Raw genomic sequence first — 14,758 nt, 5'->3', positions numbered from 1 at the left:
TTTGTCTGCTTCTTTGCTCAGGATGTTTTAAACTACTTTTTCCCCAGAGTGGAAAATAAGTAACAGGAACACTATTGTTAACAACAATATATAAAGACATATATAGGTAGATTACATATATTAATGTAAGTGGTAAATGTGTACCTTCATTATTGCTTCGGTAATAATGCCTAAACCTATTTTGTAAGTCTAATTTTTCTGACAACTATATATAAGCACATTACCAAACACATACTTATTTAAATGTAAAATAGATTTTTCATGTCAAAAAGAGCTTGTAATGATCTTTTAAATAAATTCTTTAAGTATTCAGTGCTTTATTAAAACGAACACCACCATAGCAGAACCACGCCCTTTTCTGTTTCTTGCTTTCTGTTTCTATAGCAATATAATATTTAAACTGAAAAAAATGAACAGGAAACTGTTTTACATTACCCTTATTTATAAATAATTTTATAAAAGCACAAATTTGTAAAGGTTTAACCAGTTCCCCAATTTTCTAACCTCAATAAGAGCCAATGAACCCCAAAAAGTTATTTTTATTTAAAGAAAAGAGATCGTTTATCTCTTGTGATGGAAAAGTGCTGCATAGTCTAATATCTATAGAATTCTTAGAATAAGATGTGTTACAATCCACCAGTAGAGGGAGCTATGGGACACATACATTTCATATATGATATGAATTGATAATATCACCAAAAGTGGCTGAGACAGCTATTACACTGATACCAGCACCTCTTTCTTTGGATCACCACGACAGGCAGAAAAACAAAACTTCCTTCAGAATACTGATATAATACTAAAATTGGAAATGATCACCCATTTGATATTGGAAGTGCATCAGAATGATAGTATAAAATTTAGAAAGCAAGTCAGCAAGCAATACTATATCTTTTTACAATAAAAGTTAAGGGTCTGTTTATTTATTTATTGTATAAAGTTTCACCAGACTTACTAATAAATACTATCTCTATGTAGAGATAGATGCTGGGAGAAATATCAACAACCTCAGATATACAGATACCACTCTAATGGCAGAAAGGAAAAGGAACTAAAGAACCTCGTGATGTGGGTGAAGGAGAGTTAAAATGTTGGTTTGAAACTCAACATTAAGAAAATTAAGATCATGGCATCTGGCCCTCTAAATTCCTGGCAAATAGAAGGGGAAGAAATGGAAATGGTGACAGATTTTATTTTCCTGGGCTCCAAGAACACCGCAGATGGTGACTACAGCTAAGAAATTAAAAGACGCTTGCTCCTGGGCAGGAAAGCTATGGCAAAGATAGACAGCATACTAAAAAGCAGAGACAACACCCTGTCAACAAAAGTGTGCATAGTCAAGGCTTTGGTTTTCCCAGTTGCAATGTATGGCTGTGAAAGTTGGACCATAAGAAAGGGTAAGCCCCAAAGAATTGAGGTCTTTGAACGATGCTGGAGAAGACTCCTGCGAGTCGCTTGGACTACAAGGTGATCAAACTGGTCAGATCAACCCTGTCTGCTCTTTAGAATATCCTGAAGATGAAACCCAAATACTTTGGCCACCTCATTAGAAAGGATTCACTGAAGAAGAGCCTAAATACTGGGAAAGCTTGAGGGCAAAAGAAGAAAGGGACAACTGAGAATAAGTTGGCTGGATGGAGTCACAGAAGCAGTTGACGTGAGCTTAAATAGATTCTGGGGGGGAAGGTAGAGGCCATGAAGGCCTGGAGGAACGTTGTCCATGGGGTCGTGATGGGTCAAACATGACTTACACAAAGATAATAAAGGTTGTCTGAAGGGCTATAATTTTATTTTCTCAAATTTTACTCAAAGCTATATTTAATAACCCTGTGGATGTATCACATGAAGTGTCAAGATTTTTTTTTGTTAGCAAACAGCAAGAGACAATTAGGAAGTCTCTTGCTGTTTAGGTAGTCAAAAATAGACAGGCAGGTTTTGCTTAATTCATACAAGAAAACTGAAATTCTATTCTGAATAGAGAGCATCAAGGTGCAGTGATATCACTGGATGTTAAAAAAGACTTTGACAATTTTTTTTTACTATTTGCTTCAAATGCCTACTTTATGCCTTTAGTCAAGATTACATGTTATTTCATATTTCTTTAGAAGTTATAAACTAATATTATATGCAAATAGTATTGTATTATTTATGTGTATACTCAATGCTTTCATTCTAGCTTTGGGAAAACAGCAGGATATTCAATTAACAGATCAAAATCAGAACTGATGTCAGTAGTTAAAATCCCTTCATTAATTCAATAAGCAGTTATCAATTTTATATATGAAATTAGCAACTGGGGTATATAAATTAAGCATAGTGGAGTTCTAACATCTTCTAATGTATCATAGGTTTTGATAGATTTAAACCTTAAATTTTGTTCGATTTAAACTATGTTTAAAACTTACCCCTTTGGGTAAGATTAATTCTCTTAAGAATATATCTCCTATATCAGTGATTCTCATGTATTTTAATCTCGGAATTCCTTTATGTTATTAAAAAAGACAGAGTTTCCCCAAGAGTTTTAGTTTAAGTGGGTTACATCTAGAAATGTATTAAAAATTACAAATCAGATATTTTAAAATATTTATTTAGTTGGTTTAGACCAGAGGTCCCCAACCGCCGGTCCGCGGACCAGGACCGGGCCGTTGGGGTTTTTCAGCCGGTCCGCGCCGCCGCTGACTGGCGCTGGAATTTGAAATGAGAAGTGTTGCTGCTCTACAAACATAGGGCAGCAACAGTTCCTTAAGGAAAGGCAGGAAACAAAGGGGCCATTTGCAGGCCCGCTTTCTTCCCTGCCCCTTAAATCCCAGATTTTCTCCTCCCCACCCCCCGGCAGCCAAACGTTGTTTAGCAGCCGGCGAGTAAGGTAAGAAAATCGTCCGGGGGGGGGGGGGGCTGGGCCTGGCAGTGTAGCTCGCTGCCGGGCCTCTCCTCTAACCGTCCGTGGGGTGGGGCACTGGGGTTGGGGGCCACGACCGGTGGCCGTGGAAAGTTAACAGGCCTAGTGGCGCAGCCGGCGCTAGGCCTCCAAGCGTCCGTGGGGGGGGGCGACCACGGGCTTCCAAAAGGCAAGCAGCCTAGCCTCTTGCTGCCCGTGGGGGGGGGGGCGCCGATGCCAAAAGGCAAACGGCGCGCCCCGCCGCTTAGGCTTTTGTTGCTTCTGGAGGAGTGGGCGCCGATGCCGAAAGCCTCAGCGGGGTTTGGCTGCCGGAGGGGCGGGGAGGATTAAATCCTCCCCCCCTCCAGGAGCAGCAAAAGCCTAAACGGCGGGGTGCGCCCTTTGCATTTCGGCATTGGCGCTCTCCCCTCCAGGAGCAGCAAAAGCCTCAGCGACGGATCGCGTCGTTTGCCTTTCGGCTCCATCGCTGAGGCTTTTGCTGCTCGTGGAGGGGAGAGCGCCAATGCCGAAATGCAAAGGGCGCACCCCGCCGCTTAGGCTTTTGCTGCTCATGGAGGGGGGGTTGGCGGTGTCGATACCAAATGCTTTCCCTCCGCGGTGGGGGGTGCAGGGCAGGCGCAGGAAGCCCCAGGAGACAAAGAGTGAATGAGAGAAAGGAAAGAGAGAGAAAGGGAGGGAGAGAAAGAAGGAGTGAGAGATAGAAAGGATAGAGAGAAAGAGGGAATGAAGGAAATGAACCCCACCCCCATATGACCAAAGCCCCCCCCCCCCCCCCAACCACACCACACCGGGCCATGGAAAACTGGTCTAGCTTAAAGCCGGTCCCTGGTGCAAAAAAGGTTGGGGACCTCTGGTTTAGACAACTCTCTGAAATGGCCTGTGAGAGATCCCCAGAACAGATTTTGAGAAGCAACATCCTCTACCATGGGTCCCTAATCCCTGGAGTGCGGCCCACTACCAGGCCATGGCCAATTTGGAAACAAGCCATGTGAGCAGCAGACTGGGGTGCACATGCAGCTCGACTTGTACGAGCAGTGGACCAGCCCATGTGCATGCACACACATGCAGCTCAACTTGTGAACACATGAACACAATCAGGCTGCCACTCATGGAAGTTGAGCTGTGTGCGCAGGCCTACCATTCATGAAGCTGGTTTCCCTTTTCACCAAGCCACAAAGGTTGGACATCGCTCTCCTACATGATTGATTGATTTATTTATTTATTTATTTATTTATTTATTTATTATTAATTTGACTTCTATGCCATCCAATCCCGAAGGGCTCAGAGCAGTTTACAAGAAGATGAAATTACAAAAATAGTAAAAAGAAGTCAAATATAAAAACTAAAGTATAAAATCTTAATTAAAAACCATAATATCTAACCCGTCAACATGCATAGATGACATTCATACAATATGGCCATGATAGTTGTTCAATTAATGGACCCCATGCCTGCCGGCAAAGCCAGGTCTTTGTGGCCTTAAGAAAAGCCAATAGGGTGGGAGCAGTACGGACCTCGGGTGGAGGGAAGTTGATTCCATACATGTTTAGTGTGGGAGCTGAATGAAAATATCAAAACATCGCCTTTGAATGAGACTGTGTCCTTGTGGTGGAGAAATAATTGAGCATTATTTTAAATTGTCCACTTTATACAGACAGTCGCCGGTAATTATTATCTACATCACTAAACAGTCAGGTTGTTATGACTTGTTTTATCTTCAGTTATCATTTCATATCAGATTTTGCTTCTCTGACCACAGCTAAGTACTGTTCTATAGTTCATATGGCATAGTATCTTTTCTAATTCTAATACTTCTCAAATAATTTAGAACAATTATGGTCTTCTTTTTTATCCTAATTGTAGTGTTCTTATTTTATTTGCTGGTCTATACTAATTTTTAAAAAAAGTTTGATTTAGAGTTGCTATATATCCGTGATGGCGAACCTATGGCATGTATGTGGAGTTATATCTGAGGGCACGTGAGGCATTGCTCTATGTCAGCTCCAGGCCAGCTGACTTTTGGCCTTCTGGAGGGTGGGAGGAAAGCCTTTGGAGCCTGTGGATGGCAAAAAACAGGCCCAACAGGCCTACAGGAAGTCCAGAGGCTTCAGTGTGACCTCCATACATGCGCGGGAGTGGAGGTGGGTGGGCAGTGGGAGGGATTTCTGTGCCATGCATGGGGGAGGGCATTGAATTATGGGTCTAGGTACATACACATGCCTGCTATAGTGCACACACCCTTTTGGCACCTGAGCAAAAAAAGGTTCATCATCACTACTATAGATGATGGCTTAGATCAGTGATGGCATGAGTGCCACAGTGGCAGGCAGAGCCATATCTGCAGGCACACAAACCGTTGCCCTAGCTCAGCTCCAACGTGCATATTTGTGCCAGCTAGCTGATTTTTGGCTCGCAAAGAACTCTGGGACGGAGTTTTTGGCTTCCAGAGAGCCTCTGGAGGATAGGGTAGGGAGTTTTTACCCTCCCCTGGCTCCAGGGAAGCCTTTGGAGCCTGGGGAGGGTGAAATTGGGAAATAGGCCGTTTCCAGCCTCCAGAGGGCCTCCAGGAGGTGGGAAAAGCTGTTTTTATTCCCCCAGGCATTGAATTATAGCTCTAGGCGCTTGCGCATGCATGATAGCATGCATTCTTTTGGCACCCGAGGAAAAAAAGGTTCACCATCACTGGCTTGGATGGTTGGTAATTCTGAAAGCATGTCCTCCTGACCTGGAAAAATCCAGTTGGCCTGCCAAAATCCAGTTGATTACTAAAAATCAGAGACGATTTAGCATATTCTATATAACTCTGCAACCATATAATAGTTGTCAGGGTTTTTAGAAACCAAGATATGGTTCTAATCATTCATGAGTACACTTAAGCCATGCCAAACCTGCTAACAATTTTCAATATAAATGAAGTATAATATTTACCTGCAAATGCTTCAAACCACCTATTGCGAGGATGTTTACTTTATTATCTAAAAATGAAACATCTATTTCACGATTTAACACAATAGCAGAGGACTTGCATACTTTATTTGTATCCCATATCTGTTGAGAGAGAAAATGATAATTAGAAGCTGTGTCATCCAAGCTGTAAATGTTTGAGCATAGATAAATTAAACTGTAAAATTTATAATTACTCAATTAAAAACAAACATCAGTTTCTTTTAGTTCCTTTTCTAAAGTTATTTAATGAATAACTTATCTGTGCGTGCCAAAGACGCTTTCTTTCAAAAAGCATTTGGACGTCCTTGTTTTGTTTGAAAATGTTTCACTTCTCATCCAGGAAGTTTCTTCAGTTCTGACTGAATGGTGGGAAATGGAAGAAGTTATATAACAGGAAAAATGTAAATCCTCCCATACACCACCCTCCCATAGTCAGAACTGAGCAGGCTTCTTGGATGAGAAGAGAAATGTCTTCAAGCAAAACAAGAAAGTCTATTTGCCTTTGAAAGAAAGCATCTTTGGGACACACATGACCTGGATGACAGAGAATCTCCATAAAAAATTACCTGCATATTTTGTGAAATCACATATTAATGAAAGTCTAGCTCTTTTATTCAATTCAAAGGAACAGGTTTTGTTCCAGGTTCCATTATTTGTCTTAAAGAACGATTAAAATGAGACTCCTCAATATTAGCTTCCATACCTTTTTCATCAAAAAGTAGTCATTAGATTTTCATTCTAGCAGAGATGTTGCACATTTCTACTTGCTATGATTGTGCAGTATTCTTACTACTGATTTATTGGTTTAGAAAAAATATATTTATCCTATTTTTAACTTGACTTTAAAATGAAAGGTTTTTTTTAAAATAATCTAATCTTAAGAGGTTTTTTACATCATTGAAACTTTATATATTAACTTGTTATGCCATCCATTTCCCCCATAAGACTGGGAGGCTTAAGAGAATTTAAGAGCTATGAATTATATGAATATACAGACACAGTTTCATATGTAAAGTATTTTTCCACAGCATTGAATTGAAAAACAAGGGAGGAAAAAATAAGGATACAATGCAACTAATTCAAAAAATGCTAAAAATCTGTACATGTTTTGATAGCTACAAATCCTCATTTGACCCATTATGAAATCAATGCATATATGCTGCTGGAAAATATAACATTAGACAATTATTTTGTTCTCTGTTGAAAATGTCCAGCAAAGAACTGAGGGAAAAACTTACCCTTATTGTTTGGTCATCAGAAGACGTGACAAAAAAAGACCCATCAAGAGAAAAATTCACAGAATGTACCCAGCTCATATGTCCCAGGCATTCGGCTACTTTTGAAATGGATTCAATGTTCCATATCTAATAGAAATTGTTTTAAAAAAACTTAATATAAGAACATAACTCTAGTAAATCATATCAAGTAGTGACAAATCATTGTCTCCCAGTCTATCAATATGCCCTGAGAGGGGTTTACAAAAAGCATAATTACTTTTGTTTCCTGATAATTGCTATTGTAGAATCAGAACTTTCATCCATCAATAAGCCAGAATTTGCTGAAATTTTAAAACAAACTTTATAATTAAAAATAGCTCACATTCAAATTGCTTCATTTTAAAATGCTAGGCTGTCACCAGCATCTACAAAATGACAAAAACTCCACAATACAGATGTATAGAATTAAAATGAGTCCTTGTCTAAAAGTAAATGAAATTGAAGATTATCTATCTATCAAATAAATTTCCAGGCCGCCCTTCTCTAGGGGACTCAGGGCAGCTTAGAGCATAAAATCAATACAAAATTACAGATAAAATTATACACCCGCCCTCAAACACAAGATTTAAAAATTCCCAACATTAAACCCATTCATCCAAACTCATCCAATCCCAATCATACTATCGGCCGGAGCAAGATGCCAATGCTCAATGGCCCCAGGCCTTCCAGCAAAACCTTACAAAAGGCCAGAAGGGTGGGAGCAGTGCAAATCTCCAGGGGGAGTTGATTCCAAAGGACCAGAGCTGCCATAGAGAAAGCCCTTCCCCTAGGCCCGCCAGGCAACATTGCTTGGCTGACGGGACCTGGAGAAAGCCAACTCTGAGGGATCTGACCGGCCGCTGGGATACATGAGGCGGGAGATGGTCCCATAACTAATCTTTTCCTAAGCCATCTAGCATTTTATAGGTAATAACCAACACTTTAAATTGCGTTCGGAGACCAATCAGTAGCTAATGCAACTCATGCAGTGATGGTGATATATGGGAGTTCCTTGGTATACCCAAATTGTCTAACTGCAGTCTCAGAACGTTTTTTAAAGGTAGCCCCATGTAGAGCACGCTGCAGTAATTGAGCCATGAGATAATGAGGGCATGAGTGACTGTGAGGAGAGACTCCCTGTTCAAATAGGCCTGCAACTGGTGCACCATGTGGACCTGTGCAAACATCCCCCTCGCCATAGCTGAGAGATGTTGTTCTAACCTCAGCTGAGGGTCGAGGAGGATTCCCAAGTTGTGGACTTTTCTCTGAGGGCATCAAAAGTCTCCCCCCAGAAAGATAGAAGGACAGATGGTATTGTCCTTGGGAGGCAAAGCTCACAGCCACTCCGTCTTGTTGGGATTGAGCCTGAGTCTATGGACACCCATCCAGACCCTCACAGCCTCCAAGCACTGGCACATCACCTCCACTACTTCACTGAACTGGCACAGGGTGGAGATGTACAGTTGAGTATCATCAGCGTACTGATGGAAACTCACCCCCTGTCGTCGGATAATCTCATCCTGCGGTTTCATGTAGATGTTAAACAGCAGGGAGGAGAGAACCAACCCCTGAGGCACCCCACAAAGGCGGGGCCTAGGAGCTGATCTCTGAACCCTGCCAACATCAAAAGCCGCTGAGAGGTCAAGAAGCATCAGAATGATTTAAATAATTCTTTGCTATAATCTTAAGGTAGCTAGAACCATCATAGATATTTTAAAAAATAGATATGCATTAGAAGTATAAGATATTTAAAAATGTTATAGCATACAATTATAAACTGTTAATTTGGGTTTTTTTGAATTTCCAAGCAAAATTGACATTTGTTTAAACATTTACTAAAATTTAACAATAATCTCATCTCAGATTATCAATTTTACAGAATCTGAGATGAGATTATTGCTAAATTTTAGTAAATGTTTAAGTAAATGTCAATTTTGCTTGGAAATTCAAAAAAGCAAAATTATTTACTCTTATCTCTTATCTTTAGCCATCAACAAACTTTTAGCAAAAGTGAAAAATAGTTTACACCAAAATCTGAATTAATTCAAATTGGTAAAATGATCTCATACAAAAGTTCAAATCTTTACATTTATAAATTCATGAAGCTTACTAGCTGCTTTCAGATATATTTGGAGTTGCAACTGGATTCTTCTGCTTTGAAAAATGAACCATGCAACCACATGCAAACAGGAACAGCTTGGAATAATTTCCAAACAGCTGTGGTGAATCTTGCAAATTATGTGGCTATTTTAATTATATGGAAAAAAAAGCTGTTCAGTATTCCTTCAAAGATGCCACTTTGCCCAATTATACTATTTACACTGAGTGGTGACTCATTTCTATTGTGAACTAATACATTATAGCAACAAAAAACTTCAGGATGGAAATAATATATTTACTTACTTCAACAGAACAATGTGATAAAGCAACTGCTACCATTTGACTATTGGGACAGAAGTCACAGTACTGGATTGTGCTGTGGTGGCTCAAAAGAGCTTCTGCCAATAATTCCTCGGTTTTAACATCCACAAGCTGTAAACACAATAAATATTTTAAGACATTTATTTGCCATGTTATTTGGAAAGTTACAGTTATAGTTATATAAAGTTGCAGCTGTGATATTTATGCATGCAAGCCTGTGTTTGTGTTTGTGCGCATGTAACCATCATAATAAAAATGATAGATTTGTACTTTATAGCTGTAATATTCTACCTATCTCTGAACATGCACACAACATTAATGATTTATTAATGCAAATATCTTAGTTGATTCACTTAAAAAACATTTACATGTAACTGACTTCTTGTTGCTTTTCAATATCATTTAATGTGGTATCAAGAACTGGGGGTGGAGAGAACAGTTTGTGCTCCTAGGTGTACATCTCTCTTCCCTTCTTCCAGTCACTCATGGCCTGGTTATCTCCTATATGGATTGCAATGCGCTCTACATAGGACAACTCTTAAATAGTATCCAGAAGCTGCAACTGGTGCAAAACTGCATGAGCATTTTTGGACGTCCTTACTGTAGGGTTGCATATGTAACACATCTGCCACTTCAGCAAGTGTCCGGTACGTACCCTGCCTCAGGCCTAATATAACCAGGTCTTGAGACCTTTAGGAATATCAAAAGGGATGTACAGTGGTACCTCGAGATACGAGTTTAATTCGTTCCGGACCTGGGCTCTTAAGTCGAGCAGCTCTTATCTCGAACGACTTTTCCCCATAGGAATTAATGTAAATAATTTTAATTGGTTCCAGCCCTCAAAAAACTCACAAAGTTAGTCTAAATTATGCAGAAAGACATGTTTTTAATGAAGAAATGTACATGTACATATAAATGAATAATGAAGTTTCTTTCACTTAACTTGTAAACTTTCTTAAACTTTTAAATTTACATATGTTCAACTTCTCTGCCACCCAATCCTGTAGGACAGAGGTCCCCAACCCTTTTTGCACCAGGGACTGGCTTTAAGCGATCAAGAGAGGAATGGGTGAATGAATGGATGGAGGGTGGGAAGGAAGGAAGGAAAGAGGGAAGGGACAGAAACAGAGGAAGGAAGCAAGGAAACTTATGAAAGGGGAGAGTAAGAGAGGAATGAGTGAAGGGAGGGAGGGAGGGAAGAAGGTGGGAAGGAGAAAGAAAAGAAGAAATAGAGGAAGGGAAGGTAAAAGAGAGAAAGAAAAAGAGCAAGAAAGAAAGAAAGAAAGAAAGAAAGAAAGAAAGAAAGAAAGAAAGAAAGAAAGAAAGAAAGAAAGAAAGGGGGAAGGGACAGGAACAGAGGAAGGAAGCAAGGAAACTTATGAAAGGGGAGAGTAAGAGAGGAATGAGTGAAGGGAGGGAGGGAGGGAAGAAGGTGGGAAGGAGAAAGAAAAGAAGAAATAGAGGAATGGAAGGTAAAAGAGAGAAAGAAAAAGAGCAAGAAAGAAAGAAAGAAAGAAAGAAAGAAAGAAAGAAAGAAAGGGGGAAGGGACAGGAACAGAGGAAGGAAGCAAGGAAACTTATGAAAGGGGAGAGTAAGAGAGGAATGAGTGAAGGGAGGGAGGGAGGGAAGAAGGTGGGAAGGAGAAAGAAAAGAAGAAATAGAGGAAGGGAAGGTAAAAGAGAGAAAGAAAAAGAGCAAGAAAGAAAGCTGCAAGCACCCCCCCGAGCCCCCCAGGCCGGCTGCAACCTTTTAAAACACGCGCGCCACTTCGCAGCTGTCTCCTGAAGCCGAACGCGGAAGTTAGCGTTTGGCTTCAGGAGACAGCTCCTTGGCGCTTGTATCTCGAATTTGGGCTTGTAAGTAGAACAAAAATATCTCTCCCCTCCCAGCTCTTATCTCGAGTTGCTCTTAAGTAGAGCAGCTCTTATGTCGGGGTTCCACTGTACTTAATCCAATTTCACAGGGAAGGGTGTTCCATAAGTCAGGGCCGAGTAGAGGAAAAAATGTCTCCTGTGACCCACCAAATGTAGGTCCCTAGCCAATGGAACCTACAACATGCCCACTTTACTATATCTGACGGGGTAGGCTAATCTAACCAGGGAAAGGTGGTCCCTCAAAAACCCTGGTTACATGGCATTAAAATCACAACCTCCAATTGGACCCAGAAGCAAACTGGCAGCCAATGCAGCTTGAAAAATAGACATATGTATTGTTCAAGGAGAGCACATAACAGCCTAGGCTGCTACTTTCTGTACCAGGTGAAACTTCAGGGGCAGAGGACTTAACGATTCAAATATAAAATATTTCAAATGCTGTTTTATTTATTTAACAAAATCATAAATATCTCTAAGCTCCAGGAAATGTATGTTTCTACCTCATCTGGACAAATATTAATGTAATGTGTTCATCTTCTTAAAAAAGTAGGAAAGGAAAATATTCACACAGCAAATACTGTACGGTATGAAAGATCTGATTATAATATAGAAATATGGTCTCTGAGCGTGGATGGAAGCCTAGAGTGTGAGTCACACTATGCATTATTTTGTGTTATTTTAGACAAAGTGTTAGGGTCACAAAAAAGATAGAGAATTTTTCAGATTCAGTTTAGTGTCACCTACACTGTAGCTGCAGTATTCTCTCACAAAACAAGCTGCTGCCATCCTAAAAGTCTAGGGGGAACTGAAGCCTTATTAGGATATGTTCTCCTGCTATTTGCTGATACTGTTTTTCAAGTGGTCCTGGCTATTAAAGGAAACAGGAGAAGCTTTAGAAAAGTTATCCCCAGATTCTGAGGTGGATCAGTAGATGCTGACCCCCAGGCTGGAAAATAAAACGGGATTTCAAGAATTCCCTTTTTAACAAGCTAATTTCAGACTCTGCTTTACAGTATTTATATACTGCCATTATATGCCACCTATTTCTCCAAGAGGTGACTTTAGGCAACATTCCTGAATGAACATACAGTATGATATGGCATGACATTTTCTTTCTTTCACTTTTTCTACCATTCTACCAATTTAAAATAAGTAATACTGATTTCTAAAGTCATAAAACTATCTGAGCTGATAAAACACAGAACTATTTTCTACCTTTAAAAATTTAATTTGTGAACACTGCTATCTCAAAAGAAGTTTAAAAACAAAATGAAAATACATTACCAATATATTACTAAATACTTACAAAAAGTTTATTTTTAGCCGCTACTACTATTGATGTACCATTAGATGACCAGGAACAACACTTCACTAACACATGGTATCCTTTCCCATTTTTGAAGAAGTCTGCTATGTTAATGGTTTTCAGTTCATTTGCTGATTGCACATTCCAAAGCTTAAAAAAAAAGTTTTCTGATTAGTATTACTGTCTGTCAGAAAACAGCAACATATTCAAATCAAGCAGCTAAGTTGATTTAAAATGTTTTATTCATTCAGACTGATTTATTTCTAATATTGCTAAGAAAAAACTATTTCAAATATACCTTTTGCTAGATAAGATTCTTATAAGTGTACATGAATAATTTTATATTTAACCAGTACAGGAAGTATATTTATTTTATAGTCCACTTATTCAGTACAATATACAATATATATTTAAATTTTCTCATATAATAGTTTTGAAAAGCACTGTTTATTTGAGTTCATTTTTCATATAGTCATTAAGATTATTTATACTGTATAATGGATGCATTCTGTTTTAGACTGACAGAAAAATCAATTCAAATCGATCTGCATAAATTAAATAGTTTACATTTTGCTTTTCTAATGATTTTAATTTACAAGTTATTCTATTCAGAAAGTCCAAACTTTGATTGTATCAATGTTAATGAAATCCATTTCATAAACTTCCAACATGGAACTATAACTTATCTTGTTACTGTTAATAAAAAAGAATCACAGTTGCTGGACTTGGTTGATATACTATTTTATTATAAAATCTATCTCTACAAAAAACTTCAAACTCAAATTATATGCCTATTAGAAATGGAAGATTGTTTAATTGTTATTTTTTCTTATAAAAAACCAAACAACTATAGTCCAAGATGATTGCAAAGGCCTTGGATTGTATTCATATGGCCCTAGGGATGCTCTGACAGCCAGAATTTTGCAAACTGGCAATAAATCTCCTCTTTGACTGTGAAAACTTTTGCATCTCACTTGGAAACCAAGGACCCAGAGTATGGAGGAAGAATGGAGAGGTACACACTGCAAGATGCTTGAGGTCCAGTGTAAAGTTTTCACAGTCTGTGTTGATTTGGTGAGCCATGTCATCTGCTGGTGTTGGTCTACTGTGCTTCATTAAGCCCAGGTTAGCACAGCCGTCCATCCGCATACAAGCTTTATGGAGATAGTGACTTAAATTTTCCAGCAGGATGTGTCACCTGCCCACACTGCCAAAAGCACCAAAAACTGCTTCAATGACTGTGGGATTACTATCCTTGATTGGCCAGCAAACTCGCCTGACCTGAACCTCATAGAGAATCTATAGAGCATTGCCAAGAGAAAGATGAGAGACATGAGACTGAACAATGCAGAAGAGCTGAAGGCTGCTATTGAAGCATCCTGGTCTTCCATAATACCTCAGCAGTTCCACAGGCTGATAGCGTCCATGCCATGCTGCATTGAGGGAGTAATTGCTGCAAAAGGGGCCCAAACAAGGTACTGAGTACATATGCATGCTTATACTTTTCAGAGGTCCAATATTGTTCTACCTAAATCCTTTTATTGATCGCATGTAATATTCTAATTTTCTTAGATGGGGGATTTGGGGTTTTTCTCAGCTGTACCTCATAATCATCACAATTATGACAAATCACAGCTTGAACTATCTTGCCTTGCATGTTATGAGTATCTCTATATTTCACCTTTTAAGTTACATTACTGAATTAAATGAATATTTGCATGATATTCGAATTTTTTGAGTTTCACTTGTATATACACATCAAAATGTAAAGGTAAGATGCTCCAACGATAATTCAGAAGACAGCACATATAAGATTACAGTGATCCCCCGGTTATTGCGTCCCCGACCATTGCGAATGGGCTACATCGCGATTTTTCAACCCGGAAGTAAAAACACCATCTGCGCATGTGCGCCCTTTTTTCCTATGGCCACACATGCGTAGATGGTGTTCCCCACCGGGCAGATCAGCTGCTGGGCGGCTTCCCTGGGTCTTTCCCCTCTTGCTGGCGGGAGGGCGAGAAGCCCCCCCCAGCACCCGCTCGCCCTCCGTTCGCC

General features: G+C 39.6%; 1 protein-coding gene across 5 annotated transcripts in view; it reads right to left on the bottom strand.

Moving 5' to 3' along the window:
• APAF1 (apoptotic peptidase activating factor 1) overlaps positions 1 to 14,758 on the bottom strand; it is a 62,927-nt gene that overhangs the window by 12,745 nt on the left and 35,424 nt on the right. For all 5 annotated transcript variants that reach the window (XM_070755890.1, XM_070755893.1, XM_070755891.1 and 2 more), the window contains 4 exons: positions 12,704 to 12,853; positions 9,505 to 9,633; positions 7,084 to 7,209; positions 5,828 to 5,947 (listed from right to left, as the gene is read on the bottom strand). In XM_070755890.1, the coding sequence (XP_070611991.1) occupies positions 5,828 to 5,947; positions 7,084 to 7,209; positions 9,505 to 9,633; positions 12,704 to 12,853 (525 nt within the window). The remainder of the gene's footprint in view (positions 1 to 5,827; positions 5,948 to 7,083; positions 7,210 to 9,504; positions 9,634 to 12,703; positions 12,854 to 14,758) is intronic.

Source organism: Erythrolamprus reginae, chromosome 6 (assembly GCF_031021105.1).
Source record: "Erythrolamprus reginae isolate rEryReg1 chromosome 6, rEryReg1.hap1, whole genome shotgun sequence".
NCBI classification, from domain to species: Eukaryota; Metazoa; Chordata; class Lepidosauria; order Squamata; family Dipsadidae; genus Erythrolamprus; species Erythrolamprus reginae.
This window is presented reverse-complemented; position numbering and strand designations above follow the sequence as displayed.